The sequence below is a fragment of the Myxocyprinus asiaticus genome, chromosome 24, assembly GCF_019703515.2.
Source record: "Myxocyprinus asiaticus isolate MX2 ecotype Aquarium Trade chromosome 24, UBuf_Myxa_2, whole genome shotgun sequence".
Taxonomy (NCBI): domain Eukaryota; kingdom Metazoa; phylum Chordata; class Actinopteri; order Cypriniformes; family Catostomidae; genus Myxocyprinus; species Myxocyprinus asiaticus.
Genome location: NC_059367.1, coordinates 26,594,651 through 26,611,936, shown reverse-complemented (window position 1 = coordinate 26,611,936; position 17,286 = coordinate 26,594,651). Strand labels below are relative to the sequence as shown.

General features: G+C 44.9%; 1 protein-coding gene across 1 annotated transcript in view; it reads left to right on the top strand.

The window, feature by feature from the left end:
• The window catches only part of ipo11 (importin 11), a 195,130-nt gene that overhangs the window by 2,054 nt on the left and 175,790 nt on the right, over positions 1-17,286 (top strand). The window contains 5 exon segments of the mRNA XM_051654108.1: positions 1,923-1,971; positions 16,223-16,249; positions 16,252-16,289; positions 16,435-16,631; positions 16,999-17,147. Coding sequence (XP_051510068.1) covers positions 1,923-1,971; positions 16,223-16,249; positions 16,252-16,289; positions 16,435-16,631; positions 16,999-17,147 — 460 coding nt within the window.

Sequence of the window (17,286 nt, the reverse complement as noted above, 5' to 3'; positions counted from 1 at the left end):
ACACAGCACAACTGTAGTGCAGCCAGCCTCTGCAGGAAGCCCATATGGTGCCTTCATCTCTTAATGCATCTGTGGGAGTTTGCTTATCAGAGATAATTTTCACATTACATTGCTGTAATCGTTCCTAAACCATAATGAGTCTTTGAAAAGAAAAACTGAACCGGGCAACTGAGAGGCAAATAAAACTTTTTTGTAGCATTGTTTCTCAAATGCAACAATACAAAATATATTTATTGAAATGTAAATACAACGTGTTACAATAAGGTGTTTGATAGGTCTGGAAGGACAATTCAGTGGGATTTACCACACACAGGCAGTTTATTTGTGGTTCAGTAGAAGGATATCTGATGGGGTTATTGACATGTAATATTTTTGGAAGTTGGTGTGCTATACATGCTGTGGTGTGACATCCTATACTCCATCTTAAACTATTTTAAACCACATTTCACAAATTAATTTAGTTTTTATGCTTGCAGATTTTGTGACCTCATAATACTGAAAGACTGTATGAAATATTTGTGATTTTAAAAGTTCATTTGTCATACCACAGGACCATTTAAAATGAGCTAGTGAAGGCAAAAAGTTGTTTTTACTTGGTAAAGAAATGGTAACCAGTTACAAGACCTAAGACAATTTTCCTAATAAATTCCTGTAAATATTAGCCTATAATATTTGTTGATTTAAAATGTAACTGGCATCGCTCATCAATATGTATTATTTAGTCAGAAACATTTATTATTTCACTACTTTAATCCAAAAGATTTTGTGTTGCTGAAAACATACAACAGACACAGATTTTGAGATTAATACATTTCAAAACTAAATATCAAAAATATTCTGATTTCTTCTATTCTTGCTTCAAAGAAGATCCTAGTTTTAGACATTCACCCATTGATTTACCAGTCCACTTGTTAGACTGTCAAGATGACTACAGTTTTGTAATCTTTACAACTGACATTTTGAATTTGAGCATATTAGCTGTGGCAAGGGTGGGAACATAATTTATCCATTCAAGCAAGACAAGACAACACCTCAAAATAGAACACTTTCAGTAAGCTGCTGCCTTTGGGTATCCATCAGCAGCTAAGCTACACAGTTCCAGTGTTCTCCCAATAGGGCTTTAGCTCTGATGTATCTCTGAAGTCTCATAGTCATTAAAGTAGTCTTTCAGTTCAAAACCAGGCAGTCACCATCATAAAATATCCACTTTAACCAACAAAAAAAAAAAAAAAAAAAAAAAAAAGAAAATTCCCAAATGTTGTTCCAAACCTGGCTATCCTCAATGGAACACATAAGGAGATGTTTAAAATAATGTTAGCCGAGTTTAACATTCATTTCATTGTATGGAAAAAAAAAAAATGCAATGAAAGTAAATGGAAGTTTACATTCTCCTTTGTTTTCCACGTAAGAAAGTAAGTCACAGGTTTTGAACAATATGAAGACCAGTAAAAGATAACAGAATTTTTATTTTTGGGTGAACTATCTGTTCAATGAAACATGATTTCATTTTCAGTTTATATATACAGCTAAAATGAGACAATTCTCCTGTTATTTATAGAAGGCAAAGTATAAGTGGTAAAAGCAAAGTGCAGCTGTAATTTACTGTTTGCAATGCTGTAATTTCTATCTGCTAGTGCAGTGTTACTTGCGTCACAGATTGATCAAACCGGTTCCATATATTTAATGACCATTCTAGGATTGTGTTCTGGCACGGCTGTTGCTCTGTAAATCTCTTGTCCAGCACACCATGTAAACAGCCTGTCCTTCCCCAACCTGAGTTAAGACTGCCTGAGGCTTTAGGCCAAAGCTGCCTTCACTATGACCTGAAAAAACCTACATGTTTTGTTGTCAACACTATGATCTCAAAGACACTAACCACACCTGATACCAGTGCTTTATTTGCTTTCTGTCTTCTTCCCTAGGGCTTTCTCAATGCAGTATTTGAGAGACTAACGCAGTTCTTGGAATGCTGTAAATATTGCATGCTTTTCCTTTTATTATTATTATTATTATTATTATTATTAAATTGTTTTTCAATGATTGTTTTCGAGAGGAATTATATAGGAGTTTTCCATCTATACAGGATTCCTAAACTTTTATTTATGGCTTAGTAAATCTTCTCAGACATGTTTATCCCTTGTAGTAGATACTGTGCTGCAGTATTTCCAGAAACCTTTTTTTTTTCTTTTTTTGCTCATGTTAAATAGCCTATGGAATCAAGGATTTTTGTAGCTTTTAGTCTGTCTATTCACTTTGAAGCCATCTAAATGTTAGTGTGCTTCCAAAAGCTGACCAAATTAACATTTAGCTACAAGTTTAAAACTTGCAGTCTTTCTCTTTTGTGAAAGTTAGCCACAAATATTAATAACTCATCTTGATTTTTGTCCAATCAAATGCTCTCTAGAATGAGAATGTCCCTCCCCCTAATACCAATAGGAAACGCATCAGCACAGGAAAGAATACTGCATGGATTTTATGTGGTCTTATTTTCAGCAAACTGAAAAGGGATAGTTCACCCAAAAATGAAAATTCTCATCATTTACTCAACCTCATGCCATCCCAGATGTGTATGCCTTTTTTTTTTTTCTTCTGTAGAACACAAACGAAGATTTTTAGAAGAATATTTCAGCTCTGTAGGTCCATACAATTCAAGTGAACACTGACCAGACCTTTAAGCTCAAAAAATTACGTAACAGCCACATAAAAGTAATCCATTCAGAGCTATTTTCATTTAGGAAATGGATTTGTTTTCGTATCAGTGTAGTGTTGTGTCATTATGGTATTGGATCTAGATGATTAAGGAGACCTTACCATTTTTATTCTCTTATAAAAGTTTTTATCCTCAACCTACCATGAGATAGAGTCATTTATTAGTTTACAGAGTTTGGTTAAATTAAGGAGAACATATTTTTTCCTGATTATTTTTATTTCCTTGCTTTAATTAAATGGATTCATTCAATAAATGTCATTGACTAATATCCAGTTTATTTTAATATCACTAGTATAACTAAATTTAAAATGAACTGTAAATGTAATACATTTGTGCTCTTTTGTTTCATAACATTTTAAAATGATCTTCCCTGCAGCTTAATCCAAAATAATATTAGAATAGTTAAAAGGGTTAGTACAAAGATCATTTTTGAACAGTGGTGGACAAAGTACACTTATCCTGTAGTTGAGTAAAAGTACAGATACCCTGATGAAATATTACTCAAGTAAAAGTGAAATTACACCTTTCACAATTCCACTTGAGTAAAAGTACAAAAGTATTTTCTTTCAAATGTACTTGAGTATCAAAGTAAGAAGGTCTGGTCTATTAAAGGGATAGTGTGGCAGCGGGGGCGTGGTCAAGCATCTCTCCGGAGAGAGAGAAAGCGGTAAGGGCGCTTACACCTGAGCTAAACTATGTCTAACACCTGTCTCTAATTTCAGTGAGCACGGGGAGAGCAGCATAAATAGAGCCACACTGCAAGTAGAAGGGAGAGAGAGCCTGGGCACCACAGACCCGAACAAGAAGCAAGAGTTTTGTTATTACAAATGATGAGAGTTTTATTTTGGTGAAGCGGTGTGTGATTATAGTTCAACTTAGTGAATATTGCAAAGAGAAAAATAAATCCTTACCTGAACCAGGAAAGCTGCTTCTCGCCTCCTCTTTACACTGGTGCCGAAACCCGGGATCTTGAAGTTTGGGTTGAAAATGGATGGAAGTCGTCCCGTAGTGTCCTCCCAGTTGGCGGAGATCCTCCAAGCCCTCACTGGCCTACATCAGAGCCACCAGCAGACATTGCTTGAGCTCCGACAAGACCAAGATCGCCAGTTTGTCGAGCTCCTGCACGCTCAAGCCGAGGACCGGCAGGCGATCCGGAGCCTCCTCAGCCAGGAGGCATCCTCAGCCACGACCCTGGACACTCCCACACCATTACCCCTGCCCGCATTACAGAAAATGGGGGCGGTGGATGACCCCGAGGCCTTCCTGGATTGGTTTGAGTGGACTGCTGAGATCTGGGGCTGGCCGCTCGGCCAATGGGCGGCCCGACTGATCCCACTATTGTCCAGGGAAGCCCAGCTCGTGGCTCAACAACTGCCAGCGATGAGCCTCCTGGCCTACGAAGATTTAAAGAGAGCCATCTTGCAATGGGTTGGTCGCATTCCAGGGGAAAGTCGTCAACTCTTCTGGAGCTTGAAGTTGGAGAGCTCCGACTGCCCGTTTGCCTTCACCCAGCGGCTCCGTGACACCTGCCGAAGATGGCTGCTAGCGGGGGACCACGACGTCGAGTTATAGACTAGGTGGTACTGGAGCAATTCACACATCGACTGCCAAAAGGGACGGCAGAGTGGGTCCAGTGCCACCGCCCGGCGTCGTTGGAGGAAGCTGTCCGGCTTGCGGAGGACCACACGGCGGCGATCCCGAGGGCGGAAGAGCCCTCCTACATTTTTTCTCCTCCCTCTGTCTCTTCCCCCTCCCCTCTCTCCTCTCGTTCTGCTCTCTCTCCAGGTCCCGTTCCTACCCCACGCAGACGAGGAGGACTTCAGCCCCTGAGACCAGTTCCCCGGGTGTGGGAGGCGACACCTACCCCTATCCCAATGCCCCGCCGCTCTCCCCCTCAGGGGAGGGCACCCGCCGACGCAAGTGCAGGTGTAGCGCCTGGGCTGGCCTGCTGGAGGTGCGGAGACCCGAGCCACTTCCGAGATCAATGCCCTCTGATGGAGCTGGGGATGGTGGTGCGGGTCTCTGACCTCTCACAGGCTGCCCCCGACCGGGCCGGAGCGTACCGGATACTGGTAAGTGTCAAGGGGGGTACTCACCAAGCGTTGGTGGACACCAGGTGTAATCAAACCACTATCCACCAACGCTTGGTTCAGCCCGAGGCATTGGTCACAACTAAAATGGTGAAATGTGTACACGGGGATATTCACAAGTATCCGGTGGTGACCCTGACGATTAAATTTCGGGGGAAAAAGCATAGAGTGGAGGCCGCGGTTAGTTCCCGCCTCACCCATCCGCTGATTTTGGGGACTGATTGGCCTGATTTCAAAGTTTTATTAAAGGGAATTTGCGCGGATGGGTCCTGTACGAAATTAGGGAGATGTGTGATGTGCGATGCTCTGGCAGGGGAGGCAGAGCTGGGGCCATCCTCGACAGCTCCACGTCATAATGACAAGAGAGGGGGAGAGGCTGCAGCCCCTCCCCTTCTCAGGGAATTCCCTGAGGGGGATTTCCCTTTGGAACAGTCGCAAGACGAAACCCTCAAACACGCCCTCGACCAAGTGAGAGTCATCGATGGTCAACAACTCCAGCCGGACATCGCCCTTTCATACCCCTATTTTGCGATTATAAATGAGTGGTTGTATAGAGTGACACAGGACACTCCAACTAAAGAGGATACAACCCAACTTTTGATTCCAAGGAGCCGTCAGGAAATGGTATTCCAGGCGGCTCATTATAATCCCATGGCGGGTCACTTAGGAGAAAGGAAAACACTGAACCGTCTAATAGCCCCTTTCTATTGGCCAGGCATTGGCGGCATGCCGTGAATGCCAGATAGTTAACCCACCGGCCACCCCAAAAGCGCCATTGCGCCCTCTCCCTTTGATCGAGGTCCCCTTTGGGAGAATTGGAATGGACCTCGTCGGGCCATTAGAACGGTCAGCACGCAGACATCGCTTTGTATTGGTCCTAGTGGACTATGCAATGCGATATCCGGAAGCAGTGCCTCTTCGCAACATCTCAGCACGCAGTGTTGCAGAGGCACTCTTCAAAATAATCTCCCGGGTGGGGATTCCGAAAGAAATCCTCACCGATCAGGGCACAACATTTATGTCACGGACACTACGTGAACTGTATGAGTTGTTAAATATTAAATCGATTCGCACCAGCGTATACCATCCTCAAACGGATGGCCTGGTGGAACGATTTAATAAAACTCTCAAAAACATGATTCGAAAGTTCATGCACGATGATGCTAGAAATTGGGATAAATGGCTCGACCCCCTGTTATTTGCAGTTTGAGAGGTCCCGCAAGCCTCCACTGGCTTCTCCCCATTCGAGCTGCTGTATGGGCGACGCCCACGCGGTGTGCTTGATGTATTGCGAGAGGCCTGGGAGGAGGGACCTTCAAACAGTAAAAATGAAATTCAATACATCCTTGATCTTAGAGCAAAACTCCACACTTTGGGGCAGCTAACACAGGAGAATTTGCTCCAAGCTCAAGAACGACAGCGCCGACTGTATGACAGGGGAACTCAGCTAAGGGAATTTGCACCGGGAGGTAAAGTGCTTGTATTGCTTCCCACATCGAGCTCTAAATTACTCGCCAAGTGGCAAGGACCCTTTGAGGTCACACGACGAGTGGGAGATCTCGATTATGAGGTTAAACGAACCGATAGAGGGGACACACGTCAAATATACCACCTCAATCTCCTGAAATTGTGGAGGGAGGCGGTTCCCGTGACATTGACTATGGTAGTTCCTGAGAAGGCGGAGCTCAGACCGGAGGTGAGTTCAAAGCATAAACAGTTCACCCCGGTCACTTGCGGAGACCACCTCTCACCGAGTCAACTCACGGAGGTTGCTAGGTTGCAACAGGTGTTTGCGGATGTGTTCTCCCCTCTACCGGGGTGTACAAACCTCATCCATCACCACATCGAGACTGAGCCGGGGGTCGTGGTACGTAGCCGCCCCTATCGATTACCCAAACACAAGAAGAAAATCGTTAGGGAAGAATTGGATGCGATGCTCGATATGGGGGTAATAGAAGAATCCCACAGTGATTGGTCCAGCCCAGTTGTTCTAGTGCCTAAGAGTGATGAGTCTGTACGATTCTGTGTGGATTATAGAAAAGTCAACGCGGTGTCTAAATTTAATGCGTATCCAATGCCTTGCGTTGATGAGTTGCTCGATCGGTTGGGCACTGCTCATTTTTATTCGACATTGGATTTGACGAAGGGTTATTGGCAGATCCCCTTGACACCAATTTCCCGTGAGAAAACCGCCTTCTCCACACCGTTTGGATTACACCAATTTGTGACACTTCCGTTCGGTTTGTTTGGGGCCCCGGCTACGTTTCAGCGTCTCATGGACCGAATCCTCAGACCGCATTCAGCTTACGCCGCTGCCTATTTAGATGACATAATCATTTACAGCAATGATTGGCAGCAGCACATGCAACATCTGAGGGCGGTTCTGAGATCGCTGCGCTGAGCGGGACTCACAGCGAACCCAAAGAAGTGCGCGATTGGACGGGTGGAGGTACGGTATCTGGGGTTCCACTTGGGCCATGGGCAGGTGCATCCCCAAATTGACAAGACAGCGGCGATTGCGACCTGCCCGAGACCCAAGACCAAAAAGGGGGTGAGACAGTTCCTGGGGCTGGCTGGCTATTATAGAAGGTTCGTACCTAATTATTCGGACGTCACCAGCCCGCTGACTGATCTCACTAAAAAGGGAGCTCCAGACCCGGTCCAGTGGACGGAGCAGTGTCAGCAGGCGTTCACGCAAGTTAAAGCTGCACTTTGCGGGGGGCCGCTTTTACATTCACCTGACTTCTCTCTCCCTTTTGTTTTACAGACTGATGCTTCAGACAGGGGGCTGGGGGCTGTACTCTTGCAGGTGGTGGAGGGGGAGGAGCGCCCGGTGCTGTACAGTAGCCATAAGCTCTCGTTGAGGGAAACTAAGTACAGCACCATAGAAAAGGAGTGTCTTGCCATCAAGTGGGCGGTCCTCACCCTCCGATACTACCTGTTGGGGCGGGCCTTCACCCTCTGTTCTGATCACGCCCCACTCCAGTGGCTCCACCGCATGAAAGATACTAATGCCCGGATCACCCGTTGGTATCTGGCTCTTCAGCCATTTAAGTTCAAGGTGGTCCACAGACCGGGAGCGCAGATGGCTGTCGCCGATTTCCTTTCCAGGAATGCGGGGGAGTGGTAGGCAGGCCGGATGTCTCCCCGGCCTGAGTCGGGCGGTGGGGATATGTGGCAGCGGGGGCGTGGTCAAGCATCTCTCCGGAGAGAGAGAAAGCGGTAAGGGCGCTTACACCTGAGCTAAATTATGTCTAACACCTGTCTGTAATTTCAGTGAGCATGGGGAGAGCGACATAAATAGAGCCACACCACAAGTAGAAGGGAGAGAGAGCCTGGGCACCACAGACCCAAACAAGAAGCAAGAGTTTTGTTATTACAAATGATGAGAGTTTTATTTTGGTGAAGCGGTGTGTGATTATAGTTCAACTTAGTGAATATTGCAAAGAGAAAAATAAATCCTTACCTGAACCAGGAAAGCTGCTTCTCGCCTCCTATTTACAGATAGTTACCCCAAAAATGAAAATGCTCTCATCATTTATTCACCCTCACACCATTCCAGATGTGTGTGACTTTCTTTCTTCTGCAGAACACAAACAAAGATTTTTAGAAGAATATTTCAGCTCTATAGGTCCATACAATGCAAGTGAATGTTGGCTGGAACTTTGAGGCTTCAAGAGCACATTAAGGCAGCATAAAAGTAATCCATATGACTTCAGTTTTTAAATCAATTTCTTCAGAAGCGACATGATAGGTGTGAGGGAGAAACAGATCAATATTTAAGTCAATTTTTACTATAAATCTCCACTTTCGCTTTCACTTTCTATTGTTTTTTTTTTTGGTGATTCATATTCTTTGTGCATATCGCCACCTTCTGGCCAGGGAGGAGAATTTATTGTAAAAAAAAAAAAAAAAAAAAAAAGGACTTAAATATTGATCTGTTTCTTACCCACACCTATCATATCACTTCCAAAGACATGGATGTAGAACAGCTTCACAACAGGCGGGAAGGAGAACACAGGAAAGCAGGTTTTTCCTGGCTCAGGTAGGTCTTTTAATAGGCCACTTCAGTGCTTTAAACTTCACAAACTCATCAGCTTCACAGGCATGTAGGCATTTAACACATCAGTTTCATAAACACGTAGTCACTTAAAAACATCAGCTTGATAAACATAACAGGTTAAATGTAACAGCTTCAGGAGCACCATGGCCTTCTTTGTGCCAGACTCTCTCACTCTTTCTGCTGGTGGTGTGGCTGCTTATATGCCACTCTCCCCATGCTCACTGGAATTAGATACAGGTGTTACACATAATCTAGCTCAGGTGCAAGCGCCCTTACCGCTTTCTCTCTCTCCGGATGGACGCTCGACCACGCCCCCGCTGCCACATATCCCCACCTCCCGACTCAGGCCGGGGAGACATCCGGCCTGTCTACCACTCCACCCCCCCCCCATTTCTGGAAAGGAAGTCGGCGACAGCCATCTGCGCTCCCGGTCTGTGGACCACCTTGAACTTAAATGGCTGAAGAGCCAGTTACAAATGGGTGATCTGCGCATTGGTATCCTTCATGTGGTGGAGCCATTGGAGTGGGGCGTGATCCGAGCAGAGGGTGAAGGCCCACCCCAACAGGTAGTACTGGAGAGTCAGGACTGCCCATTTGATGGCGAGACACTCCTTCTCTACGGTGCTGTACTTAGTATCCCTCAGTGAGAGCTTGCGGCTAATGTACAGCACCGGGCGCTCCTCTCCCTCCACCACCTGTGAGATTACGGCCCCCAGCCCTCTGTCTGAAGCATCCATCTGTAAGACAAAAGGGAGAGAGAAATCGGGTGAATGTAAAAGCGGCCCCCCGCAAAGTGCGGCTTTAACTTGCGTAAATGCCTGTTGACACTGCTCCGTCCACTAGACTGGGTCTGGAGCTCCCTTTTTGAGATCAGTCAGCGGGCTGGTGACATCCGAATAATTAGGCAAGAATCTCCTATAATAGCCAGCCAGCCCCAGGAACTGTCTCACCACCTTTTTGGTCTTGGGCCTCGGGCAGGTCGCAATCACCGCAGTCTTGTCAATTTGGGGATGCACTTGCCCATGGCCCAAGTGGAACCCCAGATACCGTACCTCCACCTGCCCAGTTGTGCACTTCTTGGGGTTTGCTGTGAGTCCCGCTCGTCTCAGCGATCTCAGAACCGCCCTCAGATGCTGCATGTGCTGCTGCTAATCATTGTTGTAAATGATGATGTCATCTAAGTAGGCAGTGGCATAAGCCGAATGCGGTCTGAGGATTCGGTCCATGAGATGATAAAACGTAGCCGGGGCTCCAAACAAACCGAACAGAAACGTCACAAATTGGTGTAATCCAAACGGCGTGGAGAAGGCTGTTTTTTTACGGGAAATTGGTGTCAAGGGGATCTGCCAATAACCCTTTGTCAAATCCAATGTCGAATAAAATCGAGCAGTGCCCAACCAATCGAGCAACTCATCAATGCGAGGCATTGGGTATACATCAAATTTAGACACCGCGTTGACTTTTCTATAATCCACACAGAACCGTACAGACCCTTCACTCTTAGGAACTAGAACGACTGGGCTGGACCAATCGCTGTGGGATTCCTCTATTACCCCCATATCGAGCATTGCATCCAATTCTTCCCTAACTATTTTCTTTTTGTGCTTGGGCAATCGGTAGGGACGGCTATGTACCACCACCCCCGGCTCGGTCTCAATGTGGTGCTCTATGAGGTTCGTACGACCCGGTAGAGGAGAAAACACGTCTGCAAACTCCTTTTGCAACTTGGCAACCTCTGTGAGTTGATACGGTGAGAGGTGGTCTCCGCAAGTGACCGGGGTGAAATGATTGTGTTTTGTATTCACCTCTGACCCGAGCTCTGCCCTCTCCAGGACTACCGTAGCCAACGTCACAGGGACCGCCTCCCTACACAATTTCAGGAGGTTGAGGTGATATATTTGACATGCGCCCCCTCAATTGGTTCACTTTACCTCATAATCGAGATACCCCACTCGTTGTGTGACCTCAAAGGGTCCTTGCCACTTGGCAAGTAATTTGGAGCTCGATGTGGGAAGTAATACGAGTACCTTATCTCCCGGTGCAAATTCCAGCAGCCGCATTCCCCTGTCGTACAGTCGGCTCTGTCGTTCTTGAGCTTGGAGCAAATTCTCCTGTGTTAGTTGCCCCATAGTGTGAAGTTTTGCTCTAAGATCAACAACGTATTGAATTTCATTCTTACTGTTTGACGATCCCTCCTCCCAAGCTTCGTGCATAACATCAAGCACGCCGGGCGGGTGCCGCCCATATAGTAGCTCGAATGGTAAAATCCCATGTAGGCTTGTGGGACCTCTCGTACTGTGAATAACGGGATCGAGCCATTTGTCCCAATTTCTAGCATCCTCATGCACGAACTTACGAATCATATTTTTAAGGGTTTTATTAAAACATTCCACCAGGCCATCTGTTTGTGGATGGTAAACGCTGGTGCGGATTGATTTAATGCCCAATAATTCGTAAAGCTCATGTCGGTGAGGATTTCTTTCGGAATCCCCACCCGGGAGATGATTTTGAAGAGTGCCTCCGCAACACTGCATGCTGAGATGTTGTGCAGAGGCACTGCTTCCTGACGTAGAGCAGACGAAGACGGCCCTGGCTCCGCCTCCCCTGCCAGAGCATCACACATCTCACATCTCATTGCTTTAGTGCAGGACCCATCCGCACATGTTCCCTTTAATACATTTCTAAATTCAGGCCAATTAGTCCCCAAAATCAGCAGATGGGTGAGGCGGGAACTAACCGCAGCCTCCACTCTATGTTTTGTTCCCTGAAATTAAAACAAGGGTCACCACAGAGTAGTTGTGAATATCCCCATGCACACACTTCACCCTCACCATTTTAGCTGTGCCCTAAGCCTCACGTAGTACCAAGCGTTGGTGGATAGTGGTTTGGTTACAACCCGTGTCCACCAATGCTTGGTGAGTAGATCGGGGGCAGCCTGCGGAGTGTCGGGGATCCGGACCACCGTTCCCAGCTCCATCACAGGGCATTGATCCCAGAAGTGTCCCGGATCCCCGCAACTCCAGCAGACCGGCCCAGGTGCCATGCCCGCACCTGCGTTGGCGGACACTTCCACCTGGGGGGGGAGAGCGGCAGGGCACTGTAGGGGCAGGGGGTTCGCTCGTTCGGCGAACTGGCCACGGTGGTGCAGCTCCTCACCTCCGCGGGGCAGGAACGGGCTCTGGTGAGAGAGCAGAGTGAGAGGGGAGGGGGAAGAGATAGAGAGAGAAGAAGAGGGCTCTTCCGTCCTCGGGTACGCTGCCATATGGTCCTCCGCGATTTGGACAGCTTCCTCCTGGACCCACTCTGCCATTCCCTTTGGCAGACGAAGGATAAGCTGCTCCAGTACCACTTGATCGATGACTCCCACGACGTCGTGGTTCTCCACCTGCAGCCATTTCCGGCATGCATCTCGGAGCCATTGGGAAAAGGCAAACGGGCGGTCGGACTCCCCAGCTTCAAGGTCCGGAAGAGCTGTCGGTACTGCTCCGGACTTCGACCCATCTGCTGCAGGATGGCCTTCTTCAGGTCATCATAGGCTAGGAGGTTAGCCGCCGGCAGCTGTTGGGCAGCAAGCTGGGCTTCCCCAGACAAGAGCGGAAGGAGCCTGGCCGCCCACTGGTCATGCGGCCAGCTCCAGACCTCTGCCATCCGCTCAAAAAAAGCCTCCGCTTCGTCTTCCGCCCCCGCCCCCATGCGATGAGTTGTCCGGATCGCATGCCGGTCCTCTGCTTAAGCTCGCAGGATTTCAAAGAAGCGGAGATCCTGGTCTTGGCGGAGCTCAAGCAGGGATTGTTGGTGGTTCTGATGTAGGCTGGAGAGGGACTGGAGGATCTTGGCCAACTGGGAGGACTCCATGGGGCATACCTCAATAATCTCCTGGGTTTTGGCACCAGTGTAGAACAGCTTCAAAACAGGTGGGAAGGAGAACACAGGGAAACAGGTTTTTCCTGGCTCAGGTAGGACATTTAATAGGCCACTTCAGTGCTTTACAACTTCACAAACTCATCAGCTTCACAGGCACGTAGGCATTTAAAACATCAGCTTCATAAACACATAGTCACTTAAACACATCAGCTTCATAAACATAACAGGTTAAATGTAACAGCTTCAGCTTCAGGAGCACCGTGGCCTTCTTTGTGCCAGACTCTCTCACTCTCTCTGCTGGTGGTGTGGCTGCTTATATGCCGCTCTCCCCATGCTCACTGGAATTAGAGACAGGTGTTACACATAATCTAGCTCAGGTGCAAGTGCCCTTACCACTTTATCTCTCTCCGGACGGACGCTCGACCACGCCCCTGCTGCCACAATGGATTAAACCACTGGAGTCATATGGATTACTTTTATGCTGACTTTAAGTGGTTTTTGGAGCTTCAAAGTTCTGGCCACCATTTACTTGCATTGTATAGACCTACAGAGCTGAGTTATTCTTCTTAAAATCTTTGTTTGTGTTCTGCAGAAGAAACAAAAGTCACACACATCTGGGATGGCATAAGGGTGAGTAAATTTTTGGGTGATCTATTCCTTTAAGGCTTTTGTTTAATATATATATATATTTTTTTTTTTAAATCAATATGCTGTATCCTCCTGCTCATAAATTTAAGGAGAGAGTGGTCTAATGTCACAGGCATACATGTAGTTTAGAGCTTTTTATTAAGAAAAACTGCCATGCACAATAACTGTGTGTGTGTCACTTTCCTGACTGTATGTCCTTTTCATCAGAAGTGTTGGAGGTATCATCTGGTGACTGGGATGTGATCTCTTCTCACAGATGGTCTCTGAAGTAGTCCTGATGTGAAATTGAATGATCTTTAATTACTACTAAACTTTTTTGCATATGTTAGTGGTCCTGCTCAACCTGCTCTGAACGGGATTTGAACCAGCATCTCTGGCATGGGAAGCGGGCGTGCTAACGAGGAGGCTAAAGGCTACAGCCTCTTGCGTCAGTCGCTAGTGCGCCTCTTGAGGCCAGGGGAGTGAAGATTACACACTGCACAGCTACCTACCAGCTGGCTACCGTTACACATACAATGCATTTACCACATTTAAATTGTAAAATGACAGCACTGTACTAAACAATACAACAGTAGTATGGTTAAGTATGGTTAAACTAATGCAACTTTGTGAATGCAGTGGTACAGTATGGTTATTTGTGTTATATGATTATTCATATTATAAAACCATACTGCCATACATTAAAGCAGGAGTCACCAATAATAAAGATATTAACCAGAAGGTTCACCTGTGTTCTCAGGATGAGTATTCTTCATAAATGTCAGGTCAGTGCAGATTATGTGTTTTAAATTGTTCACGATTTATTTATTACGATATCTGTTGGCAAGATATGTTTTTTATCTTTGTAAATTGCCAATTAGTAAATCTTTGCTATTTTATCAATCATTTTGTACTTCAAAATTGTTATACTGTTTAAATAATTGTAGGACAACATACCCCGCTAGGTCAACGTGTGTTTAATAATATGAATCGTTGTAATGACCGAAGATGCTAAGCAGATGATATTGTAGATTGCAAAAAAGCTCAACAAATCTGGTTTCATGCTTTAGCCTTGCTATTCATTTTATGATTTGATAGTTTCTAAAACAGAGATTAATATATTTTCTTTGACATATAAAGAGAAATTGGCCTAATTAACTGTTCTCGGCTCTTTATATAGCTCTCTCTATATATCCTATATTACCCTGCAACCTAATTTGCATTGGCCAGTGTGCATTTATAAGATTACTGCTAGCAAGCAAGTACATTCGTGGCAGTTTTATTAATATAATATTAAAAATTACTTACCTTGATATGTTTGACAGTGAGTTCTTTTAATTTAAAAATAGCTTTTGGTGCCAAATACACTGGGCAACTATATCTGAACGGTAACCCTCGTTCTGCGGAAACTCTCACAAGACCACATTTGTTGCTGGGTTATGGTTATTGTCTCACAAGAACAAGACCTACTAGTCTATTTTAATTTAACGCTATTTATTAATTTATTATTTTCAAAGTAGCGAGAAACGGCAATTTTTTTTATAAATGTCGTGGAGTAAAAAGTAAGATATTATGCTTCTGAATGTAGTGAAGTTAATGTTTCCTAAAATAAAAATACTTTAAGTACAAATACCTGAAAAATGTACTTAAGTATAGTAACAAAGTAAAAATACTTTGTTACTGTCCACCACTGCTTTTGAATACATACTCTATTCTCAATGAGATAACCAGGTTTATTCTGATGGACTGAGGAGTTCTTTATTGCTTGAGTATAGAGTGCATAGTTGACAGTCTAGCTCATTTATTTTTGAAAGATCACTACTTCAAAAGATCTAAATTTTAAACTAATTTTAAGCAGAATCAAAACACAATAATGTCATATCTGCATGCTTTCACCTGGAGACACTGTGTCCTGATTTTCCCAGGCTCACTGCATGAGTTATATATCATCAGATGAGACAGAAGTAAGCTGTTATCTACTGCTTATATTACAGGCAATATGTTCTCCTGGCCGGGCCGCAGGTCAGGTTCCATTCGGCCTGTTGGTATTTCGCTGTGGATGAGAGACTTGGCTTATGAGCAAACAGAATGTGAAATATCAACTCAAGGCCAGATAAGGTCCCCCAAATAATCCAGGCTTTTGGGATCTATTAATTTCTTCATTTTTCTCTGCACTGAGAAATTGATGCCCAATCCCCTTGAAAGGTTACTCTGCTCTATCACACTGTGTCACGCTGTTCTGAGTTTTAAGGAAACAGATTAGTTTTCAGCAGTGGCTGCTAAGTTTGACTTAAGTAGTGATGCTTCTTTTGGATTTGTAATTTTTGGCTTTGTTTGTTTGAATCATTTAGCCATCATGCTCAATAATGAGCATTGTAATGAATTTGATGTTTATACAGTGGTTACTTCTGGTCCTCTAATTTTATTTGAAAAACTGCATTCCAAGAGTCCTGATATTTAGGGATAATGGCGCTGGTACACTTCTGTTTGTATCATTCCAATTGTTTGTGTTCATGGCATTCCAGACAGGCTGTAAGTTTGTGCGTTATGCGGTGACATGCAATGGTTGATCCTGCTTTGGCTTCTTTTGAAACTTTTTGGTTAGCGGAGCAAATATAAATGGCCATATTGTGTCTAAAATATAAATTACACAGTATTAACTTCTGTAAGAGCAATATCACACTCGTAATTGTGCTGTTGTACTATACTTGCGACCTCGTTTCTACAACCGAATCACAGCAAAGTGTTTAGAGCTGTGTTTTGATATTTAGTACAGCACTCTTGCATATGTGATATTACTTAAATACAGAGATTCAGGCTTGCGTTTTACATCCTCTCACTTTTTAACCCAACTGGTACTTTCTGCAGGTCAGCAAGTTGGACCAGGCAGCCTTTGCAGAAGCTTGAGAAGACCATCATTTTGTACACCAAAGTTGTAAGTCCAAAAGTTCTAAGTTCAGTCAATTAGCGGCAAAGAAAATCGTCTGGCCACTTACACTTAACATGTTGAGTGCTTCACTCTCACAGATTTTGTGCCATGCTCTACTCTTGAAAGAACTGCATTTTTTACATTCTGTTAGCTGCTGGACTTCCTGGAATGTCACACATGACCTTTCATCCCCCTCATTCAGCGCTCACTGGAGTTATTCGTCAGCTACCTGTTCACAGAGGCCGGGGAGGGGGTTGTTTTCGAGCACTTTATTGTACAGTGCATGAACCTCATCAAGATGATCATCAAAAACGATGCCTACAAACCTGTCCAGAACACTGAAGGGAGGCAGGCCATCAGCGCCGTGCGTAATGACTTTGGCACGCTCAGACTCCATATGAAAGTTCTTGCTTGTGTGAAATGGAAAATGGATAACAGCCTTTAAAGGCAATCAAGGACATTTTTGAAGTGTTAGAGGGCTAGGGAGAATCGATGAGATGTTTTTCATAACACAGTCTGCCTCCCAACAGTTCAATCATGACTGTGGATCTTTAGAATGGAATTGAAGTAACATGATTTAAAAAGTGTCTCTTGTTTCAATGTTTTATTGCTTTACGAGCATATTGTCAAAGACGTTTTAATGAATTTTCTAATATGTTGAACATTATGCATAATTGTATATTGAAGTGATGTTGCCATATTGCATTCCAGACAGTAAACCAGAGAACCTGGAGGCACATAAAATAAAGGCTGCATTCTTTACACAACAAACACTGACAGAGATTGGCAGAAGACTGGTTTCCAAATACTTTCTGCTGACAGAGGAAGAGCTAACCATGTGGGAAGAGGATCCTGAGAGTTTTGGTAAAAACAAGTCATATTTTTTATCAACATGTCGTCAACTTTTTGGCAGGCTTTTTGCCATTTTTAATCATAGAGTCTGGAGAGAAAATGATAGGGAGTGAGAGGGCAGGATGCAGATGGCGCAGGACGCAGATGACGG